We start from the raw sequence: 25,213 nt of genomic DNA on the forward strand, positions 1-25,213 counted from the left end.
AATATTAAGTGAAGAACCAAGCTATTTTGACTATTTGAGATCAAGGTTACAAGCCATCTGATTTCTAGGACTCAACAATGAAAATGAAATATTTTATTTAAAAAGGTAACAACAGCAGATGAAGAGCATCCTGCTTTGCGTTAATCAGATTTATCAGTATAGAAGACCATGATAGCAGTAACTCAAGAATTAAAATTACATATATCTATTTTTCAAATCACATCCCTATATCAACAGTAAAAGCACAAGTTTAGGTCTATAGTTACATAGCTCTAAATTCAACCCTGATTCTATTAAAACAGTTCTGTATTAAACATTTTTCTGTCAGTTAACATGACAGTGAAGATGGCATCTGAGAGTGAGAAAAAGCTACCAACAGTTTAAGATTGATAAAGAAGCCCAGTAATTGCACACTGATTAATCAAATATTATTCCTTTGCTTTATGAGCCAACACTACTTGTTTTCTTGAAGAGGATGAAGCGTCTTCATACTTCCCCCAGCCTTTACCAAGAGGTGTACTAGCAGTGGCTGCTACTGTGGATTTCAGGTTAGCCAACAAACCTCTCCTGGGTTTTTGTTGTTTTGACTCCTCTGTAGAGAAATGCTTTTTCTGTTCATCAAGTTCTTTTTGCAGGGAAGACACTGTTTCTTCAAGCTCAAGAACACGTTTAGCCCAGTTCTGAAGACTATTCATTTCTTGATCCTGTAAGGATAAGGCTGTGTTAGGTGTGTGAACACTCCAAAATCTTTTTTCATGTAGCTAATTCTCTGTTTCAGATTATTTTACTATACCAGTAAACACCCTTGTTTATTACTATGCCAAATGGCTAGTCAGTACTCATTTCTTCTGAATTACTTCCACGTAATTTAGCAAACTACAGGGCCATCAGATCTAGTTAGAGACTAAGTCTGACTGAAGAAGCTGATGCTAAAATGCTTAGCCACACTATGCAAAGAATTGCTGTTGTTCTAGGAACCAAATAAAGAAGGCTTTCCTGTCTTAAGCTGCAATTACAGAAAGCAGAACTGGTCAAATCAAAACTTATCATAGTTGTAAATCTGCTAACCAGGACTGAATGAATGCTTTGAGTGGGCAGAATACAGTCTTAAAGATGCTCTCTAATCCTTGTGGTTAACAAAAAAGTCACCTTTATACATCTTAGAACCAATTAAGAAATGAAGTTCAAGATGAATAATTTTCAGTCTCAGACTTAAACTAAAAAGCAGGCAGAAGGTAATTTAACGTTCAAAGAAAAACTTCACTAAGCAGTCTTATACCTGCCTTGCTTCATTTGCAGATTACAAATGAGGCATAGATGCACAGTGTTAAAAGTTCAAAATTTTCATTTTTTTTTATTTAGGAATCTAGTTGACGTCTGAGGTCAGATGCTGCCAACTTCATGAAGTCCCTGCTTTTGAAGGAAAGATTTCTTCTATTTCAGTATTAAGTAGTTTACCTGCCCATATCTTTTATCCAGCTTGGCTACCTCTGCAGGAATGTCAGTATAGCTTTAAAGCCATAGATCCTTAGGTCTTCTTGCACTAACATTTGTGCACTGACAGCTTGCTTGCCCTCAGCAAAACACTTCATGACTAGACTTCCGAGTAGTATTTTCTTTGCTTGACAATAATTTGTGGCATCTTTAGATTAGCAAGAGTTGTCAGTACAGAATTACCCTATTGACCAAATTGAAAAATGAATCTTGTCTTACAAGATACAAGGTCAAGGAGTGAAACACAAGGGCTTTGAGCTCATAATTGAGGAAGTTAGGGACAGAAAAAAGGAAAGCAAAAAACCCAACTTAAGTAAAAAACATTACGCTAACATAGAATCATAGAATAGTTTGGGTTGGAAGGGACCTTTAAAGGTCACCTAGTCCAACCCCCCCCTGCAATAAGCAGGGACATCTTCAACTAGATCAGGTTGCTCAGAGCCCCATCCAACCTGACCTTGAATGTTTCCAGGGATGGGGCATCTACCACCTCTCTGGGCAACCTGTTCTGGTGTTTCACCACCCTCATTGTAAAAAATTGCTTCCTTATATCTAGTCTGAATCCACCGTCTTTTAGTTTAAAACCATTACCCATTGTCCTATCTCAACAGGCCCTACTATAAGGTTTGTCTCCATCTTTCTTATAAGCTCCATTTAAGTACTGGAAGGCTGCTATAAGATCTCCCTGGAGCCTTCTCTTCTCCAGGCTGAACAACCCCCACTCTCTCAGCCTTTCTTCATAGGAGAGGTGTTCCATCCCCCTGATCATTTTTGTGGCCCTCCTCTTGACCCACTCCAACAGGTCCATGTCTTTCCTGCGCTGAGGACTCCTGAGCTTGACATAGAACTCCAGGTGGGGTCTCCAGAGCAGAGTAGAGGGGCAGAATCATCTCCCTCGACCTGCTGGCCATGCTTCTTTTGATGCAGCCCAGGATACAGTTGGCTTTCTTCCAGCTTTTCATCCACCGGTACTCCCAAGTCCTTCTCCACAGGGCTGCTCTCAACCCCTTTACCCCCCAGCCTGTACTGATACCAGGGGTTGCCCCAACCCAAGTGTAGGACCTTGCACTTGGCCTTGTTGAACCTCATAAGGTTCACATGGGCCCACTTCTTGAGCTTGTCCAGGTCCCTCTGGATGGCATCCTGTCCCTTAAAACTGAACAGTGTTTTTACATGTACAAAGATGCAGAAACATCCAGTACAACTATAGATACAAGCCATATTACAGTTGCTTTAAAATTGTTGACAAACCTTGAGCATGATTGTATGCTTCAGCTGACTGTTCTCTTCTGCCATTTTTCTGTAGCCTTCATTAGCTTCTAGCAGGGTTTCATTTAGTTTCTGTATTTTAAACTTCAGAGATTTTATAAGCTGAAAGTAAAACCCATACACACTGAAGTTCAAGACAGCATGTTTTACATGAATTTTGTTTATGACTAGAACTCATACAGACACGGTAAGCGTTTCTGTTTAATATTGAACAGTGCAAACTGCAAGATCAAAGCAATGAAGACTAAGCCTGCTTCTCTCAGCCTCCTAGGTCCCAACCCATCATTTCTGGTGATAAAATACAGCTGGAGCATTCAAGGGCTATTGTGCTGAAGCTACTAGATTTACACAGACCTGTCAATCAAAGAACAGCCACACAGACTAAGGTATTTCTGGAACAGTCTGCTCCTTTTCAGTAAGCGTAGTTAAAAGAATGCTCGACCTCACCTTTCTATTGGGAATATTGGTGATTAAGTCTTGCGAGGGAAAAGAAACTCTTAACCAGCAAAATTAATGTTCTATCATTAATTTACTTCTACAAGGTTGGAGGGAAAAATATCTAGATTGCTAAAAAAACCTTTGCCCATGTTTAATGGCTGAATGGGAGGGAAGAAAAAAAAGTAGTAATTACTCATCACACATGCACAGATATGTGAGGCAAAGCAGCAGAAGGGCACTGATGGAACTGACTGCTTTAAACTGCTCTCACTTCAGTTATTGCCAGGCAGCAATCCCATCATTCTAACACTTTCTAGCCACACAAAACAATCAATACTGTATCCCCATATCAAGCACAAAAGCCAAAGTTTCTTTCTAGCATCAAAATTTGAAATTGACATAGGAAATGGAGAATTATGTAGAGCTCTCAAGAACAGGAGTGGAAAACAAATGCCAGGGCCATAACACGAGACATTAAACTTGGTAAGGAAAAAGTTATTTTTGGAGTACACTTTCTCAACAGAAAGGGATTTAGGTTCACTTTCCATTTACATGGTTTATTAGAACCAGCTGGAACTGTTTCTCCAACCCCTACTCTTATTTGTTATTAGTGAAAGGAACAAGGCTTGTCTCTTCCCTCCTCCCCATCCTCTTTAAACATGGGAAACTAACTGTAGCCTTACAAGGAGTTCATCCAAGGTATAGACTAAACATGCATACCTAAAAATAATTAATATTTGTTTTCCATAACACAGCCTGAAGCTCCTGATTTCCACCTCTACATGCTACTCAGAACACAAGGATCTTGTTTGTTTGAAGAACAGACACATTACCCTTTACTTAAGTTCAAGGGGATAGTGGAGTTCAGTACTTACAGAAAGGGCTGGTGTAAGGCACTGTTTTGGCTTTAGATCTAAACTGTTACTAGATTCTGTAACTCTTCCCCTGTGCATGATCAGGCAGCATTTCAGGAAGGAAAGCACTGAGGCCATGGCAGCAATGTTTACAACACACTCCAACACAAGGCAATATATAATTCCCTACTTCTAACTTCCATCATGTTCACCATGTGACTTGTTACAGTAGTAGATGCCTTTACAAACTAGAGTAAAGCCAGAACACAGCCAATCTCCAGCAAAAGTCATCCACAGTTGGACAAGAGCTTTTTTGTAAACTCGACACCCATTTGCAGGAATCTTCATGCTTTTGTCTATGGTGCAGATCTTTAAGCATTGAACCATGCCAGAGTTTAGGACTGTTATCCCCAGATTTGTTAAATACTAAGCAAGAGCTACCTCTTCTTTCTCTTTGCATTGTTTCTGCAATCCTTCATTGGCTCTCTTCATCTTGTTCATAAGATCTATAGGCAAAAGAAAAGTTTGCTTGTTTATACACAATACCAAAAGTAAATTGAACTTTGAATATCCAGATTAGATTCCTACCTAATTCCATGTTATTTTCAGTAGTCAGTATATCTGAATTTGGACTTCCCAGAGCCAACAGCCTCCCTGACTGTTCATCGAGTTGCCTTTCCAATTGCAGTATTTTACTCTCTCTATCCTGAAAAAAGAAGGGCACATGGTAGAATTTGTCTAAATTTCTGCTTAACTTGATGCTCTACTGCACATCCTTCAATTATACTACACATGTATATTCAGTTTTAAAATAATTTCAGGTGGAAGTTCTGATGGTCATGGTTGAGAAATCACAGTAAGGAATAACACTCAGATCACAAGGCCTTCTAGGAGGAAGTTACTTTACACAGGAGTCAACTCCTCCCATCTGAAGATTTCCAAACTGTATTAAAAGTAACCATACAGTGGAAAGGAAACTTTAGTGCATCTGTGTTAAACACTGTTGCCAGTTAGCTTGCTAAATAAGGAAGAACATATTTCATACAATTAAGTTTTAACCTCGATCGCTTTTTCAGTACCTGTCAGATCCCTAGGGTGGTGTTTCAGAGTGAGAAACCAAACAAGAGTCACCATCAAGAAAAGTTATTCATCTAATTCTGGTTCTCTGAAGCTGCCCGCTCAGATTGTGTGTTGTGCTCTCCTTTGTCAATCAAGAATTTTACATCTTAGGGATTTCATCAGTTACTTATCTGATTTGCTACCAAGACCATCTTGTTCTTTGAATCTTCCCTTATGCAGCCTTGTGGCCAGTGTAAGAGGCAGCTATAAATACAGAGGGCACTATTAAAACTGTTTTCCTGCACCCCAACATGGTGTATAGCTAGGGCTTAAGTGAACATAAAAACAAAGTCTAAGGGGGGGGGGGGGACAAGCATGAAGGAGCTGGAAAAATAGAGGCCACTATACAATACAGTGTTGCTTGTCAGCACCTGAATGGAGAGCTGTAAAAGCAGAAATATTTCTATATCACAATCTACAACAGAAACCCACTTCCCTCATGTCTTGAAAGGAACCTGCCTACCACTGGAGTGAGATGTCTTATCGGTTCCTGGACAGGAGAGTGCAGTGAGAAAGCACCTCTGGTGTTCTATTCTTCCACACAGACCTTCAGAAAAGACCGAGACCCACAAGTCTCATCTGTTGCCTGGATGCACTTAGCTATCTATGCAGGGGCTAGAAGTAAAGACTGACAGCTGCACATGGCTAACAAGGCTCAGCTGCAAAAGGAATAGCAACTTACTGATGCCAACTCTGAGCAGTTCTAGGTGTAAGTACATTCAGATTAAGTTCTCCCCTGCATAGTTTGACTTCTCATCAGTTTCTTATCCCACAATCCTCCCTCTAGACCTTCAGAGCAGAGATCCATTATAATTAAAATAGCTACCCTGTACTGAATTCCCCACCAGCCCTTTCAGACTAGCTTTTTACAATACACCCTACAATCCCAAGGATCTCCACAAAGCCAGACTGCTGTATACGCCATCCCTCTAGGTGTTCCAATCATTGCACTACAGAGATAAAGATGACTTGGATTTAATTGAACTGTGCCCTCAAAGATGAGGAAGTTTAGGTATACACCACAGGTAGTGTTAGACAGAAGACATCTCTATCCTTATGGTTATCACTGGACACCAGAACAGCTAGGCTGAACTGCTAGTTGTTTTGACTGTCCAGTGTTACATTTAGGATTCCTGAATGATTCTCCTAAGGAAAAGCAAAATTTAAAGTTAAGAGGCTCGCATGCATTTTTTAGCAGCAGTCAAGTCATACCTCAACTTTCTCTTGTTCAGCTAGAAATTCTTCTATGGGAACATAATGGTCTTCAATTTGTTCCATTGCACACATATAGGCATGTTTCTTGATGGCCTCTTTATACATTTCAAATTTGCTCTCCAGTTTTTCTTCATAACTGTCTTTCATATCTTCCAAGCGGTTGCTGAGGAGAACATGTTAGTTTTATTTAATCTGTTAGCATTCCAGCTATTACAATTTGACAACATGACAACATTGCCATTCAACTGGCAATATCAAAGTTGCTCATCTAATCATAAATAGTGAAGTTAGGAGACCAAGAATTACTTTTCTCCCTTTTCTCCTTTTTATTCTCAGTGATCCTACAGACTTGCACCAAGGCATAACTTCTACTTGGCATATACCAACAAAAATGCTATAGGACACATGCTTAAGATCTGTCAAACAAAAGTTTTATAAAAAAAAAAATCCACCAACACGTAGTGATAGATATGACTCCACCCTGTTAGACCTGATATTTAAAGCACATTTCCGGGGGGTGTCTTTCACATTAGGTTTTTTGGTTGGTTGGTTGGTTGGTTAGGGTTTTTTCCTCCATTAAAGATAAATGCCAAATTGATTTTGCCTTATTATTTCAATACATTACACATTACGCCTGTCACAATTTAAAAAAATGCCCCAGCAGTGACACAGAACATCACCTCAACAGAGAAAAAGCATCACCGCTGTTTCATGTGTTTGGCCAAAGGCACCCAAACAATTTTGAAGTCAGTGCAGGTGTTAAACCATAGTGTGTTCAGCTGGCAACTTAACTTGGGGTTAGTCTCTGTCAGCAATTCAAACAGCAGGAAACTGATTTCAAGAAGAGAAGAGTTAAGAGGAAGCGAATTCAGCTTGAGCAATCGGGACACACTTGAAAAAAACCCCCCAAATTAGTAACATCAGTGCAGGCAGCAACAGTAATTTATAAGATAGTAAGCTGACAAAGGTTCATAGGTCCTCCAGGAGCAAGAATCCAGAAGGAGAGCTCAAAGAGATACAATTCAAACTCCCTTAAGCACATGCATGCATATTAACATGAACAAGTATAAGTTTTGGAACAATCACAAGCCTCAGTGGGGTACCTGTAACAGTCTTCCACATCTGCTAAATACTAATAACAAGTCAGGACAATCTCCAGTAATTACAAATCAAACAGAGAAAAGTTCAACAGAAAGCAGCATTACTTTTTCATTGTACATAGGAAGAGGCTGATCTGTACAAGTTTATTTTAATGTTCCTTCTTCTCTTTTCATCAGAAGCTTTGAAACTGTCCAGCCCTAACTTCTCTAAAGAACATGAGTATGCATGTCTTGCACATACATATACATGTATATACACATACATGTATGTATATATATAAATGTATGCATTTATGTATGTGGAATCCTTTCAGTCTTGAAGAGGACTGCAATATGACTTGCCTCCAGGCTTCCTCTGTTTCCAACAACTGTCGGAACATTGCTTCTGCCATCTCTTTACGTATCTTCACCTCCAGAAGGAGTTTACTTTGCCTTTCTGCAACTAGCTTCTCCTTTAGGTTCTCTGTAGTTTTCAAGAGATCCTAAATTTAACATATTTCAGTTCAGAAAACAAGCTAGAAACACATATTGATATGCATGTCACATGAAATATTCACACAGACAGCCATCCACAGAGGGCATTTCTACAAGCCTATATTTTCAGGGGGGCTGCACCAAAGGTTAGATATTTTCAAACATGAATTTCTACTGCAAAGACAACCTTTCTCCATCTTGATGGTTTCTGCTATCAAAAAGTTTACTACTGTTTTGGCATTTAAATATTGATTTGTACAACTGCTTAGCATAAAGCCTACTTGATTTTTACAGTTTATTGCTATTAGATTGTACAGCTTTTTTTTTTTTTTTAAATGCTACATCTTAACTTGTTCCTGCTGTTCCCAAAAGAGCACAAACGACTAAATAATGTTGTTTTAAACACATATACGGCTTCCTTACTCTTCTCGTTGAGCAATCGGTTGAATTCCAAATTTAGCACTTGGCCTAACTAGAAAGCCACAGGTGGCCCCTTCCACAACAACTTCCTCCGAACTTGACCACTAAGTCTAGGTCTGCTTGACGCTGAGCAGAAGCTTACAAGTTCTCATTTGATACAGCTTCCAGCACATCTCTTATGGTAAAAGATTCTAATATTACAACTAATAGCAATGGCTTTCTTGGTTACAATTTTGAGTAGATATGTATTTACCTCATGACTCAGAATGGTGATGTCCACTTCCTCTTCTGCAGTGGTTTCAGTACTGTCAGGAAAATCATCTACAGATGTGCTAGCATCAAAGTGTATGATAGGTTTGCCATCACCTCCAACTAACTTGGGTGGAAAGTAACCAAAACTTTTGGGTAGGATTGTCTGGATTACCTGGAAAATCCAGAGTTGAATGCATTGATTTGTCAATGCTGTCAATACTGCAGATATCACAATACTAGGAAGAAGTGGCATGAATGCATTGTTGTATTTACACTATAGTTAATGACTACAAGAACATTAACAAAATTTTACATAGTTTTTAGCAGACAAAAACACCTATCAATACGAATATAAGACTTTGTTAGGGTACCAAAGTGAAAATGGGAAAGATTATCTACTAACAAACTTTGCATGCTTGTATAGAAAGGTGTTTTCTCTCCCCCTAAAATATAAGGTTTTGGTGTAGTTTCCTGGAAAGTTAATGAAAAGCAGCATATCCCTAAAACATTTGCTCCTTCCTGAAATACTGTGACAAGGATTCAACAATTCATACAAGTTATGTAAAGATTTTAAGTATGTATGTCATAGGACAACATATCAGAGAAGCTGATCCTCAGTGCATGCTCTTATCTTATGATGAAAGTTGCAGCTGAACAGAATTAGAAGAATCTCTCTCAGATCATGTTAGACATGCCATCACAGGCTTGGAATGTGTCAGAACTAATCCATGGTTCCACACTAGAAATGGACTTTGCCATGAAACACAGTATAGCTCACCATCCCACTCCCTGCAAGAAGCAGCTTCTCGGGAAGCTGCATGAACTTGAGACCAAACATCAGCCCCAGGTCCTGAATTTAATGGGAGGCTGACAAGCAGAGGTAGCAGAAAAAGCGTGAAAGCATGTATATTTAGCAGAGTTTTTTTGCCTTCAAAGGAGAGGAGCACACTACCTTCAAGCATTAACTTACAAAAAAGTCTTCTGGTTTTGTTTGTTATTAATTACTTGTACTTAGCCAAATAGGAGCAATGCAGGCACAAGAGATCTCATTCAGACTACAAAATAAGAGGCTACTACCACTACTAGCTGTCCAAGAAGTTTTGAACAATTGTCATCTTGTGCAACGGATGCTTAACTGCACACAGGTTAAACAATTCATCAAAAGCCTGAATCAAAATCTTGCATTTGCTCAGATATATGGTATAACCAGTCATATCTGAAAGTGCCAGGGCTATTTTACACAGAATGTCTGTGGTGTAGAACTGAACAAGCCACAGACAGCTGCAGCTATCTTAACTTCTTACTACAAATAGGTTTGAGGGTGGGCAAGACTACTAGAAGCCTTTTAGAGGGAAGCCACGTGCAGAAGAATTAATATGATGCATCGAAAGTCCTAATCACACTCAAGTCCATACAACCTGATTATTTCACAAACCAACAGTAACAAAGAATGCAGAATAGCAGAGAAAGTAGATGCACTCTTACCTGTTTGGCTATAGCTGAAAATTTCATTACATGTAGTGTTTCATCGTATGTGGAAGCATGCTGATTAATGTTTACAATCATACAAGCTTTGCCTTTTCCACAAAAGAACGGCTGAAACAGACGAGTCAATTTGCTCTCTCTGAACGGAATATAGCTTGGCTTCATCCTCATGGAGAAAAGAATAATAAAATTGTGGAACAAAAAATTGTAAGAGGCCTGTGCAATGCTGTAACTTAATTCTGTTCCTCTTTCAGGAAACAGATCCAGTAGGATGCTCATATTTAAGCCTAAGCTATTTCACATCAAAGAGTAAAGTCTTTCCTGGATCTCATAAGCTCTACAACAAATTAAAGTATTTAAAAGTAAGAGAAGTAACAAGTGTCTGCATCAGAGCTCCCTAGTGTTGAAAAACAGATCCTGGAACAAGTCAAAGGCTAAACACAGGATTATCTGTCAACTGTCAAATGAGTCCACCTGTGTAATTTGGAGGTGGAAGGGAAGAGGACGAAACAGGAGATCTGTACACAAAGCATATTGCTCATATGCACACACTGAAAAAAGCTTGGTAGTTTGCTGCTAATTGCCTTTGTTCTCCACAAAAAACAGTTTTAGAGAAAGAATGTTCATTTCAGGTTTTCTAGTGACATCTGGAAAAAAGGCAGCTTACAGGATTTTGTAGATTTGTATTTTCCTCTGACTTTGTGAATCCCTCGCGGAAACATAAAGGGATGCTTAGGGTTTCAACCTAAAACTCAGCATGTTGTTTACAACTTGTCACTTACTTTGGATTTTGATTTTGCTTCAATGCTGCAATGCATTTTCCAAGAATATGAAGAGAATTATTAATATTTCCTGCTTCTTTTAGTCTGTCTCCAAAGGCTTGTGTTTTATTACACCTCTCTGATCCAGCCAAGTCACAGAACGACAGCCTGCATGAAAGAATTATCCAGAACACACATACAAACTTAATTCTAAACAGTATGAAAATAGAACTGCATGTCTTTTAATTTCTTTATATGTCTAAAGTCTAAACAAGCGACTCATTTCAGCCTACCTAGATCACAGAATAAGTTGTACTTCAGTGTTGACATTTTGTCTGGAACACACTACACAAGGTATTTAGGATAACAGCCCTAACCTATCTTCCCATTGTATATAAAGATACCTGAACAAGATTGATGCTCCTAAGACAGTCTATTCTGCACATTCAAAGAAGTCTGCTTATAGGCTTAATTTAAAACTTTGTAAGCATTCTTAAAGAATTCGGTTTAGGAACCCAAATTTTGTTGCAATCCTAAAGCGTGCACTTCCAGACAAGACAAGAGGAATTTCTGAAATAGTTTTGCATAGTGGGGCTATACTACAGAAGCACTTTGACCGTCCCCTTCACCAGTTCCAGCACTGAGAGGACTGCAAGATAGTAGTAGGCTTCAATACACTGCAGTCCGCTTCTTTTGGATGCAGAATAATGTGCTTCCTATTGCAAATAAGAGGCCAGAAGTCCTTCCCAGATCACCTTAGAGCTCTTGGGCTATAGCAATTGAGTGCTGCTAAACTCAGGCCACTGAATTGTCCCTCATGGTACAATAGGTCACAATCACAGACAATTAGCCTGGATAATCAAGGAACTTCATCACTTGTACTTAATATAAAGAAAGCCCTTGAAATACAGGAAGCTCTGGAAGTTAGAAAATTTATGTAACCCAACTATTACTCACTTATTTACATAAAATAACACCTTTGTAAGATCATAGCCTTTCACACAGTTGAAATATGTACATATTAATACTATACATATTAATAAGGCACATATTTCAACTGTGTGAAAGGCTGTGATCTTATGATCTTTATCCTTTTCAGTACAAGATGAAGAGCTTTTTTCTTCCTTAAGCAACATACAAACTATCATTCATCTAACAGCTGCTGCAAGCTTTGCCAGGGGAACACACCAAGACACAAAACAGCAAGGAATGCAGATGCAGTCATTTCCTCAAGTTACCTTTTCTTAGAGTATTTATCACTGTAACATTTGACATTAAAAGGTGTTACCTCACAATGAGGTGTATTTATTACCAACTCTGCTCAGCAAAGACAAGAGAGAAATCAGTAGGAGCTATAACTGAACTAAAACACTCTGTTAGAGGACTGTCCTCATTTTTCCATATCAAGCTAAGTGGACAATTAATCAGGGAAAAAAGAAACGAAAAAGCTATCTAAATGGCTTCAATCAGCTCCAAGCCACTTCCTCTAAATCACAAAATAACAAGAGAGGTGTAAGGACTTAGCACTGCTCTCACACAGTGCACCTACATTAGCATTTCAGGTCAGGAGAACAGTTATTAAGCAAATCACCTCTTACTGTAGATTGTACCATGGAGCAGTCCCAGAGCACATCACCTGCATTCTTTTAGATGACAGACTTGAATTTGTGTTCCAGGAGCACATCAAATGTGCTGCCGCGAACATTGAACCCATAAACTCTAGTCTGGTCCCAAAGTAGAAAGATACACTGGCATAGCTGACACCTTGGGTCTTCAACACTAGCTGCTGTGCTCTGACTTTAGAGATTGGCATCAGCCAGCCATTTGAATTGTGAATACCACACTATATATTCGGGTAATACATAGTACTACTCTGTCCCCACCTCCTCACTATGTAAGACAATAGAGATCTATTTCCCTCAATTTACATATTATTGACAGAGTTTTAACAGATTCCTTCAGCCAAACCTTAACAGAATAAAAGAGACAGGGGAACACTTCTACACCCGTCCCTATCAGGTTTCCAGTCAGTTTTATGCAATCAGTGGAGTTCTGATTTCCTTCTCAGCTCTCACAGGATTTATTAAAAGAAAGTTCACCAGTTAAGCATGCTTACACCTTATCAACTTTCCTAAAACATTTACATTCTGGTAATCAGCTGAAGCATTCACTTACTCTGAAACTCCAAGAACACGCGGCTGATGCTCATCAGTTAGCTTTAGTAGCCTGATTGAAAATATACTGTGACTGGAATGGAAAGAAGTCCTTTTTAATAACCACAATTATGAAAATTAAGCAGTCAGTGAAGCAAAGTAAAATTTGTATGCTACAGAAAGTTCAGTGCTGAAGAAAGAACAAGAATTAATTCACTAATTTATGTTAGTTACCTTCGCAATGCATCATTCACCAGCAAAAAGCAGCAATAAAAGTTGTATTTTGTGACTTTCCATTTCTTTTAATACAGGAAAGGGAAAAATATCACATGAAGCCTACAAGCTGTCTTGGAGAAAGAACAAGCTGCTTCACTTAAGTCTACTGATCATAAGATGAGTACTCAGGTAGTCACTTCGTATACAAACTTGTATACTTATATATACAGACAGTATCTGAACTCAGTAAATCTGAAGAATTAACTTCTTACAAATAAATAGGTGGGGGGAAGGGAATAAGTTTAGGTTCGACAGTCCTGTAATTTTGCCTACTTCAACATACAGTTATTTGTTCAGTTTTGAAATTATTCTGTTTTCTAGAAAGGTTGATTTTGTAATACTTGAAAATCCAGTTATTCTGTTTTAGACATCAAGCTACGAAGCCAGTGGATGTGCTGTCTGGAACCAAAGAGAAAATCCCAGAACCAGAAGTGTCCTGTCCCCAGTTTATCCAGTAAATCAGGAAGCACAAAAGACAAACTTCCTCAGTATATAGTTAAAGCAGTGCTTTACTCCTCAGCACCAACCCACAATTTAAGAATGAAGTTTCTAAAACCAAAACAAACAAACAAAACCAAAACCAAACAAAAACACAATTCAGAAACAAGCTAAGTGGAAGTCAGCATATTCTCTGGAGCAAAAAGAGGACATTCTAGGCACAAAACTCTGCCAGAAAAACACAGTTCTTTTCTGCACTACTTTAGGCTTGAGTGAAATTCAGGTGGAATCATAGCATGAAATTTAATGGCAGCTGTCTTTAGCTAATACAGAACAGCACAGCTCTTGCTTTTTAGAGAAAAAGCAGGCTTAGTAACACTATCATTATATTAGCTAAATATACAACATGGCCCTTCCACACTTAAAGGACAAATTAATAAGAGGGCATTAAAATCAAGTAAGAAGGCATTTTCAACAGAAAGTATACCACTTTATTTCCTCCCACTCCATAAAACCAGATTCTCCCTGACCTGTCTCCCAGAGCTGGGTAAGAGCTAGGGGCTTAATTCTTAACATACCAAGTAAGCTCAGCTAGAACACAGCAATCTAAAAGCATCTAGATAATCTAGCAGCATTGAAAGGTACTGCATGACTTGCTCCTTCCTACATCCCCTACTGACAGCCTCCAGGTTTCCAAGAATTGTACTGCCACTGATGAAGGAAAAGCTGGATAGTTCTTCAACATCCTCACACAGCCGTTCCACTCAGCACCATTAGCATTTGCCAAGATGTATAGCCCTGTTGGCACTCAAAAATAGACGTGATTTGATCTTTTTGGTTGTCCAAAGCCATGAATAGCAACCCTTAGTCCAGCTACTATTAAAGCCATAGGGCCCCTCCTAGCTTTCTTCCAGAATGAATTTCATAATAAAACCAGAATGATCAAGGAAAGACTTAAGCTATTATTGAAGAGTGGCTCATTTCAAACATATTCTAAAGTCTTCTCCTCCCTCCCCTTAAAAGAAAAGAGACAGAGTATGCTTATAATTAGAGGAACAAACCTCCTACTTGATTGCTCATTCATTCTAGTACAAGCAAAGCTTCGGTTCTTGTTTCCTATTTTTAGTATTTTGCAGGCTTCTTCAGTGCTCTGAATGTTAATCCACTTTAAGTCTGTGAAAAGAGACCTTTTACATACACTTCTGATCATAAAAAAAATTCTGTGAAACTGCCAAGGTCATAAAACAGTATTATTACCTTTAATATAAGAATTTCCTCCTTGATCCTCACAAATTCTTAAGACTCTGCGCTTCTGAGTTTTTGATGTAGATAATACATTTAATAGGTCATACACGTATTCATTATAAATTTCACAAAAAGAAATCCACACAGATGCTTGTGTTCTTTGGTGTATATTAGTCCTATATATGTCAAGTGGAACAAAGTTGTTCTCTGCTAACCCAAAACAGAGAAAGAGTTCAATGATCAAACAACTCAGTGATAAATTTTAATTGCAGTATATAGAACCTTCTAAAAGGAGGAGGCTTGTATGTATCTCTGTTATACAATGAGATACACACTACTATATAACTTTGAGTTTACCCCAGAACGTTCAAACTTCTCAGTAGTCACCTGAGACTGTAACCAGAATATGCCCAAGTTCTAAGCTATTGCCCCCCTCTACTACAAGCTTTCAGCAGTTTATATACTAGCTTTGCAGAACTAAGCCTCCCTCTTCCCCCAAAAGGACCAAAGCTATCAAAATATTTTTACATTGTTACTATTTCTCCTGAGTTGAGCCATTATAACTTGGTTTAAAACTCTATATATTTACTTTGTAGTATAGTACAGAGATCTTTTAATCCACCAATAATTTCCCAGTTATATTCCTAAATGTCTGTTCTTTTTTCTTCCCCCATAAAGTTTTTCCACTTTATTTTACCTAGTGAATCAGAAGGAAGACTTTTTGAAGTACAGTTGGAAGAAGCCGACTCCACATCACACATATTTGTAATAGTATTTGAGATGCTTTCTGTCTCCTTGAGAAAATGAGACAGTTACATCCACGTGAACAGACTATGAGAACAGCAGAAGTAAAAAATGACAGTAATTCCAGTATTTAAGATTTAAATATTGCAGTAGTATTAAGTGTTAAGCCCCCCTTACTCTGGCTGCAAATGAAATGTTTTTAACAATACCAAACTAAAATCAGTAAATGCTCTTCCCCTCACAAGAATTATTGCACTCTGCTACTCCCAGCAACATTTTTTGGAGGCCACTTGCCACTAACATAGTAGACTTACTTTACAGTTCTGGGAAAACCAAGATCCTCTGTTAGTCTGACAGCCCAGAATGCCTTTATGAACTATTGGACAAATATGAACAGTATTTCAGTCAACCAAAAGAAACTTAATTCTCCAGTTCTTTCAGGAGCAGATGGCAGGGTGGTGGGCAACAGAGAGACTAAAGCAGCAGAGATTCCTGATTTGCTTGCTTGTTGCCAATCACTTTTGTAAATCACAGGCTTGTGCCAGGTCTGTGAAAGTCTGAGTCAAACTTACTTTAAGACCTCAGAGTGAAGTGATAGCTTCATAAAGGACTTAAAGATCTGATAAACCAACAGTCTACGTTGGTTTAATTCAGACTGAATTAAAAGGCCATTAAAAATCCTGTATAGATAACAGCGCAGTTTCTTTAAGTACGCATTTGCTGAACTTCTCTACATCAACAAAATTACTTAAAAACCTGCCAAGACCTTTCAAAGCTTAGGCTTCAGATTACCACTAGGAAAACTGGTGTAATGAAGTAGCAACTCCCACTATTTAGAGATTCCAGCATCTCTATGTACTACCTCCCTCCCCATATTTTATACACCAATATAAGCTTTCATTAGGACATTCACCCTGATTTCCCAAAACCCAATCCTGATAGAGGGTCATCCTACAGTAGAAGAGGGGAACAGATTCAAAGAAGTAAACCTTAATGTTCTAGCTATTAGAATGCAGTGCTAAGTTCATTATGGATTGTCTACTGATGCCTATGTTACTCACTTGGTATATCCAAAACAGAATTTTTACAAACAGAAAAGTATGAAGCCATACTTTCAGATCTTCCATTTTAAAGACACATACCAGATGATTTTGACCATTCTGCAAAGACTCTACTGTCTATATGTTTATGTTGCTTGCGTAGTTACAAGTATAACCACAAGCATGGATTCTATTCATTCTGTTTGTAAAGTACAAAGCAGAATTCTAAAGCAGGGCAAGGGACTGACACACATGGCACATGTATACATGTCAAAAATGTAATGGAATGTAAAAAACCCAGTAGCACAGTACTTGTGCACGTGGTAAGTTTTTGTAAAGGTATTTCAACAAAACTGAGTGAATTAGCTATGTTGCTATACTGTTCTTCAAATCCTAAGACCAAATACAGAAAAGAACATGAAGATGACTGCCTGAAAACAAGTGGGAACAGGAACTGACATTGTTTGCCAGTGACAGAAGCTGACATTTAATAGCAAACATGAGGACAGGTGGGAATAGGAATGCAAGTAAAGCAGCTTTTAATCCAGTAAAAACCAGTATTTAATCCAGTGAAAAGAACAAGTACAGGGAAGGAAAGAGAGGGTGTGAACCATGCCAAGCAAGAGTTTTTGCAGCAGTATTATATAGAAAACACAAACAGTAGAACATTAAGTACAAGGGTATTGCAGTAACTCAAAGCAGTTTAAACTGAGAGAATGAAAGGAACAGCAGGCTCTTTCTGCATGACATGTAAACTGAGCCTGGGAAAAGGGCCTACAGAAATCCATGTAAACCAAAACCAAGCCCACCAAACCGTATCTGCTCTCAGATTACAAGCTTGAGTGAACATCTGAACAGTGATGCTATTCACAAGCTATCAAGCAGCACAGCTTCAGTACTGGGGATAGCTGAGCTATCACTATGGAAGCATTGTAACACATAAGCAAGGTCTTGTCCTGTATTATTTTCCAGATGCATTTTTACCTTTCCTTCCTAATGGTGGAGTCTTGCTTGCTTTTCACTGTAGTGCATCAGCATCTAGATCACCTACTGCAACATTCAGTAACTAAACTATGAATAAAGTCAGACTGATTTAACAGAAAGGAGTATATGTATAGAGTTATCTTCAAAAGAAGATATTTGACCTCCTGTTCTAGACCTTGAGCTCCTGCTTATTCCTTCTTGCACGCTTGTAGGTTCCATATAGTTTTTAAAAATATTTACCTACTATCCTCCTGACCATCTCAATTTTTCTTTGAGACCCTCACCCTCTGCGCATACACACACACACAGTGTGAGTGAGCTTTTAAGACCCTCAAAATAAATATACAATCTTTAGCATTTTAGATTTTTTTTTTTGTCTGAGGTCTTTCCTCAGAAGTTAACCAGAATCAGACTACACGAAGTTCTGGTTGCAGAGTTTAAATTAAGCAATAGAATTTAGAGTGGAACTTTACATATGAATTTGATTCATAGAAGGATATTCTTTCAGAGCTAACTGGAGTACTTTAACAACATTGATATTAAAGACCACAGAAAAAAGAAAACCCAATCATTACTTCTATACTTCCCAGAATTCATTCAGAGTTGCTTTGAATGATAACCCCAAAATGCAGTAGGCTCACAGTTCAGGTTAAAAATGTTCTGAACGTAAGGAAAAAAAGCCAGACATCTTGTGACAATTTGCAACTGGTCTTAGAACAGTCACACACACAAGGGTGCCCATTTTCTGATGAGACCCATTTCTTACACTGGAAAGAGAAATGACTAGATAATGAGAACAGGAGGCTGCCACAGTAAAGGACTCCTCTATTCTACCTACAGTCTTCAGAGACCAGAGTTAAAGATACATACAATCCTCTAAAGCAGGCTGTAATCCTTTTAGGAAATTCATTTTGTGGCATCTCACTTCACCTGCTGTATCAGAAAAGTTTCTTTATGAAGTTACATAAATCATGGGTTTACCAACTTTTTAATCTGCCTTAAGACTGTCTTCCACCAAAAGGGACTCTTCTGCCTTCTTTGCTGCCCCTGCTAAGATGTTGCCATCATCTCTCCTGAGCTAGTACTGGAATTTGAGCAACTGCCCAGAGATCCAGCCTGGGAACCTGACCCAAAAGAAGATTCACTTAAGAAGCAGGTTTTAGATAGGTCAGCTCTCACAGACTTTTCCAGGGCTAGTGTCACCACAGTGTCAGAACTGCTCCTGTATGGAAAGCCAGGCTTTGCAATGGTTTTTGGTTTGAACTGTGTGCTGCCTGCTGCACAAAGTTCTTCCAGTTTACCCTGAGCTCCAAAAACAGCCAGTTGCCTTATTATTCCAAGGTTCACCAAATATCCGTACTGTAGATTTAGATAAATCTGAAGAATCAATATAGAGATTTTATTAAAGATAGTCTGTTAGACCAGAAGTTTAAGAAGCTTCATGCAGTAACAAGGAAGTATTTGGTCACTGACCTCTTTCAGTGATGCAAGAACAGCAGTTTTTATGGCTTCTTCTTGCTTAACTTGTGCATCTTCTAGTTTCTTAACATCATTGCTCAAATATGGTTTGAAGTTCATCTTCAAGTAATGTCTTCCCCTTATGTGGTTAAAAATCACATCAAGTGAGCGAGGTAAAATACCAAAATCTTTTGAAGTCCCTTAAAAATAACAAAAGATAAAATGTAGACATTCACACAAACTTCTCATTGGATTTTGACTTGGTTGTTATGTATGTTTTTTGGCAAACATTTTATACCTTGGATAGTGAATGTCTTGCCTGCGTTTGTAACCCCATAAGTAAACACCAGTCCATTCACTCCATTAACATACGCTCTTACTATCTCTTTCATTGAGCCTTCAAAAAATTCACTCTGAGTAGTTTCTGGTCCAAAGACCTTGGAGAAGGGAGAAAAAAAAAAAGAAGATAAAGACAAAAAAGGAGTGATAAATGGCACAAAGAAGTTTAATGTATCAAAATATTAAGCACTGATTAATAGTGACTAGTTTTTCAGAGCAAGCTGAGTAGGAGATACCAGCTTAGTTTTCTGTCTTGCCTGAACCCCTTCTGATTCAACATTTTCTGCTGGGTTCTCATAAGACGCCTGCTTAAGTCTGAGAGGCACTTATTTTTGAATATTTTCCTACTCCTAAAAGAAACTACTCAGAATGCTACTAAGCACATACTGTTTAGTGGATACTTTCAAGAGCTTTGCTAGTGATGCACAACTCCCTCACTCTGTACCAATCACCCACAACTGATGAGAAGATCAGCATTACAATGGTCTAAATGACTCAAAGCCTGGAGCTGTTTATGCTTTGATACTGTAAGAACAGAAGTTCTTGCAGTAGGTAACCGAGTTAAGAAGCTTAATTCCAGTATAGAAGGTTTAAGCAGTTAGGCTGCTATTCTTTCAAAAGAAAGTCCCTAAACACATGCTTACATAAGTCCCTTTAAACAGGTGATTTCCTGCAATACTTCCCAGACGAGGGCATCTGCAGGAACAGCAGAACCATTGTAAGTCTGTGCCTACAAGAAGCTTCTGTGACATCCAATCAAAGAAAACAGAGCTACCAAAGAAGCTTCCTTGTCTCATCTAATAGGCACCTCCATTGTAATACAGCTTTCTTGACAGCCTAACAGTAAATAATAAGCAGTCTTGTTTTTTTAAGGCAAGTACCATCACATGTAATTCAAAGAAGAAAAATCACATTGCATGATATAGTAGAAAATTCAATTTTTATCATTACAGTGGGAAAAAACAAACTACAATGAAAAACTAGAAAAAAGTTTGCCTACCTGAGAAAAGGTGAACCTGTGCACAGAATGACCAATCCCTCTTTCACTGTTTTTCATTGCAGAAGACTCTTTGGGTGCATTAAGAATTACTGTCTGGGGATCTTCAATAGTTACACAACCCTTAAAAAACAAGACAAGGTAAACCGAAACACAACACAAAATTATTTAGGAAGAAAGCTACCTAAAAAAAAAAACAACCACAAAAACCCTAGTGTTTTCATCTATTTACCAGAGCTAGAGAGTTGCAAAATTTACATATAATCTCTCGAGGTGTGTAACGACTACAGAGATATCCACTTCACATGAAAGGCAGTGTGTAGACAAAGCTAAGGCAATTCTCTGGAGTTTTCTAAGAGGTATAAGATTTTTCTAAGGTTCCTTCCAGCAACTTTTTTTTTTTAAACACTTTCTAAACCCTGGTATTTTGTGATTGTGGCTTGCACAATCCTAGCTATGAAAAAAAAGCTATAAAGAAATCTACTGGTTTTCCACTTCAATCATTTTCAGTGTAAAACAAGCTATTACCAGCATAAATAAAATAAGTTTGAAGCATTCTCCTTTGATTGATAGATGGTGTTACAAGTAATGAAGAAAACTGAATTAGTTTCAAGTAATTTGATTGCTATTTCTCAATTAAGTGAAGGTGAGATGCAATTACCTAGCACTCACTAACTAGATAAATGTAGAATGCTGTAACCCAGGAAAATTTCTTTTACACCAGACAGGCTACCAAAAATACAAACTGAACTACCAGTATAGCTTAACAGTGCCTTGAAGCATCACCTGCAAGGACTGATTGTAACTAAATCTGACATTTATGTTCAAAGGCTGACCAGCACTGGTAAGACTAATAATACATGTGTAGCATGTACATAGGAAGTACTGCTCTTCCTAGGAGTCTCAATTAACAATTCTGTTTATCAACTAGTATAGAAGCTCTAAGAAGCTGGGTACTGAATTTAAATGAATCACTTGCTCACTGTGCCATGCTCTAAACCCATGTACTCTTTAACATTCCTCCCACATTGCCAGGAACAGAAATGCAGGTCAGATGTACTAAATCCTAGAGAGCTACAAAAGAATCCATCATCTGCAGCATGTGCCATCAGCTGCTGCCAGCCTCAGACACTCATGAGTAGAAGCCTTGAGGTAGTCAGATCTGCAGAGCTGGAATCCAGCTGGTAACACGTCACTCTCATTGTCTCCCCCAGCTAACCCTGCAGGTAAGTTGGCAAGAGTCGGACCATTTCTGGCACTGTACACATCATTTATATCCAAAGAACACAACTTCCTGCTCTCCCATGGGTGACTCCAGAGAATCACCGGCAGTTGTATCAAGACTACAGAATTTCATCCAGTGCTCTTACGCTTTACTTGCATAAATCATTATATCTACAAGCAACAACAGATCAGTTAACCTGTTGATTATCTCTGTTTAAAGCATCAGTCTACCGCTGTAAGAAATAGGGCTTGGGTTCTACTTTTTTCTTTTCTTGTTGCATATTTGGAACAAAGATGCCTTCCTGAAAATTATGCATGGCAGGGAGGAAAAAAGCACCTAAAAATTAAGTTGATCTCTCACTGATTAGAGAGATGGGAAGGGTTTTTTGGTTGGTTGGTTGCTTTTTTTTCTTTTTTTAATTTGTTACCAAGCATCTTCCTCACAGATTCAGGTGATAGTTAACAGAGTAGAACACATTGAAGATGTTTCAAGCATTTATAGTTTTTGGAGGCTGAGGAAAAACCATTCATACCATGCAAAAAAGGTTATACAGCTAATATATTGGAAGATTAACTATTTCATCATGAACTACATGAAGACAAGAGCTTTAAAAAAAATCTAGTACAAACTTCAACACTTACTTTTTTCCTCCCTGCTTTTAAGAACAAGTAGTTTCCCTAATGGTCAGATAGTCAGAAATATCCCATTCCAAAGAGGAATGAGATAGACAACTCTTAAGACAATTCGATTTTGTAAATAAATTTACCCTTACAGCCAGCTCAGATTGCTCAATAATACCAGACTGGAAGCACTGTGGCAGTGCATACTTCTCAACAAGAACTGCCTAAGGTAAGGTGAATGGAAGTTGGGGGGAGGGGGGAAGGAAATCCAAGTGAGAAAAATACAGAGGTTCCAACTCTGGCAGATTAAATGCAAGAATACATTTTGAAAAAGCAAATCAGAACTAGTATTAAATCCTTCTCCGAACAGGTCAGGAACAAGAGGACTATCAGAGAGCCTGTGAGACCCTGCAAACGTGAGGGCTGAGAGATATGCTGCAGAGACAGAGACCTTGCCCTCCAAGGACAGCTAAATGAATTATTTGCATCAGTGTTCGCAGTGGAGGGGGGAGGGAGGAGTATTTCTGTGTGTTTGCATGTGCACATGTATGTGTGTGTAAAACACTGAAGCATCTGAATCTGACAGTATAAACTGTAGAGGCTGTAGAAAAATTTGAGCAGCAAGTCACCAGGGATGAGGTAGCAGACTATTCAGGCATTCCAAAGAAACTCAGGGGTCAGATACCTGAATTACTCCTAGAATTGCATAATCTCTTCCATGAAACTCCTTCCTTTCTTGAGCACTGTACAGAGTCAAGAGTGACACCAACTTTTAAATAACATACCCAGTGAAATTTTGCAGAGCTACAGGTGTACATGTCTGTACCAAGCAAATTACTGAAAATTGTGATTAAAAAAAACCCCACACTTATCCAGGTGTCCACTAATTCTATTTGGAAGCAGTACATGGCTTTTATAAAAGAAAAGTTCTGGCTTACAATACTTGGTGTTCTTTGGGGAGAAGAAAAACTTAATCTCCAACTAACCTGAGATTCATGGTTTTCAAGCTCTGCTATAGAAAAGGGCCTCACTCTCAAGAAGACTTTCAAAGGTTGATATGCCTATTCATTAAAAAAAAAAAATACACAGTTATAATGGCCACTTTTTAAACAGAACACCCCCAAATCATATCAGCATACATCTCTGATGCAGTATGTCCTGTTTTATCTTACTGCCTCACTCTCTCCTTCCTTGTGAAGTTCAGACCCTAAGCTTTCATTTGCTTCTTTACCTCCTAATGTCCTTAAGTAACCCCTTTTTTGTCCTGTCCCATGTCGTCGTTGTCCGCGCCCCCCCCCCCCCCCCCCGTGTTCTTTTATGACAAAGCCAAGTTTTTTTATTTAAGAAAAGCACAGTATTGGCGGCATAAACTGCACTGCTTCCACCTTCTGGTCTCCCTCTGTATTGAATCCAAGCTGTATTTTCTAACAGCTGCTCTGCAGTACTGCTCTTCCATTTTGTATGCGGCGTGTTCAGTTCATAGATGGACACATTCTTAGCCTCAAGAGATAGCTTCATTACCGCCATCCAGGCCTTAGCCCCTCATCTTCCTCACAGGAACAACCATGAAACAGTTCTCAGTTGCTAAGGTGGGCTTTTCCATCCCATACCATTATACAAAGGTCTCCCCATCCAGGTGAAGCGTTAATAGCAGGGAGATTTTGAGAGGGATCCCAGCATTCCTGCCTTTCTCACAGAGCTCCAAAGTCCCTACTTTGGCAACTTGTTCATTCAGCAGATGGATCTACCAGAGGTCTCCACAGCCCTCCCGTGACCAGGACTCTGCTAATCATACAAAATTAAGTCACCTGAGGGAAGTCAATCAGGAAACCTATCATTCTAAAAAAGCAGAGATGGCTATTCTATCTTCAAAAGCATACTGCAGCACAGCATTATAGGTTTTTATTTCCAAGCACCTAACAAGTTTTCAACAAGGATCTATATCCTTTTTTAGCTTACTGAAAAGAACCTTACAGTCGCTTTACATTCAAAGTGCAATTACTGAAGTCCTTCACTTCCTTCTCAAAAGCTTAGCACAACACATCATGTAGCACTGACTATCTGCATTTGCTGCTGGCTATGATCTACTTGTAAGCAATGAGAAGCAAGCAGAAGAATCAAACACATCGTGGGGGCAGGGGAATACAGCAGTTCTTACCAAAGAAGTATTTGTCAAAATTAAGGTGTGGAAAAAAAAAAAAACCATAATCAGAAGACATATTACAAAACCAATCCACACCTCCTGTTCCTCTGTATTAGGCAATGCTGTTGACTCCATAGGTGAGGGTTTACCCGCTATATTCAGAAAAGAAACCGATTCCAATGTATCAGATACATCTGCAGAAACATAGTTTTTCCCCTCATCATCCATTGTTCTGTGCAAAGGAACTTGTAAGGGGGAAAAAAAAAATCCATTATTTTCTCACCAAACAGCCAAAAATACACAGAGCAAAATAGAGATCAGAGCAGCTGGTATACAAACAAGCACTTCTGAAGAAAACAAGGTCCTCTAAAGAAGTTTGGGAGTACAAAGGAACCTTAAAACACAACTGGCAGTTGGGTTATACTGAGAAACATGCAAGTGAAAGTATACTAACTGCCTCTGTTGGGCATTACTCTCATCCACCTGCAAGTGCTGGGCCACAGCCTGTAACCCCCACCCCTGAAAGGCTCAACACTCCCGGCCATCAGGCCCAAGTCCGCACTCAGCCCCGAGGCCACCGTGCCCTGCCTCAACGAACCGACGAGCCGTCCCCTCAGACAAGGCCCCGTTCACACACAGGAAAGGGGCGGCCTAGGGGGACCGGGCAGGC

At 38.9% G+C, this 25,213-nt stretch overlaps 1 protein-coding gene across 1 annotated transcript; it reads right to left on the reverse strand.

The window, feature by feature from the left end:
• Window positions 1-78: 78 nt before the first annotated feature.
• On the reverse strand, window positions 79-25,005 carry LOC142406778 (kinesin-like protein KIF20A). Its single transcript, XM_075495714.1, has 19 exons — window positions 24,998-25,005; window positions 24,640-24,788; window positions 23,387-23,461; window positions 20,559-20,678; window positions 19,518-19,656; window positions 19,235-19,419; window positions 15,691-15,787; window positions 15,006-15,200; window positions 14,810-14,921; window positions 13,057-13,128; window positions 10,903-11,049; window positions 10,121-10,286; window positions 8,637-8,807; window positions 7,832-7,971; window positions 6,387-6,552; window positions 4,644-4,761; window positions 4,497-4,561; window positions 2,746-2,865; window positions 79-704 (listed from the first exon to the last, which is right to left on the reverse strand). Exons 2-19 carry the CDS (start codon window positions 24,769-24,771, stop codon window positions 429-431), a joined length of 2,496 nt encoding a protein of 831 aa, XP_075351829.1. The 5' UTR covers window positions 24,772-24,788; window positions 24,998-25,005; the 3' UTR covers window positions 79-428.
• Between the last annotated feature and the right edge of the window lie 208 nt (window positions 25,006-25,213).

The sequence above is a fragment of the Mycteria americana genome, chromosome 2, assembly GCF_035582795.1.
Source record: "Mycteria americana isolate JAX WOST 10 ecotype Jacksonville Zoo and Gardens chromosome 2, USCA_MyAme_1.0, whole genome shotgun sequence".
NCBI classification, from domain to species: domain Eukaryota; kingdom Metazoa; phylum Chordata; class Aves; order Ciconiiformes; family Ciconiidae; genus Mycteria; species Mycteria americana.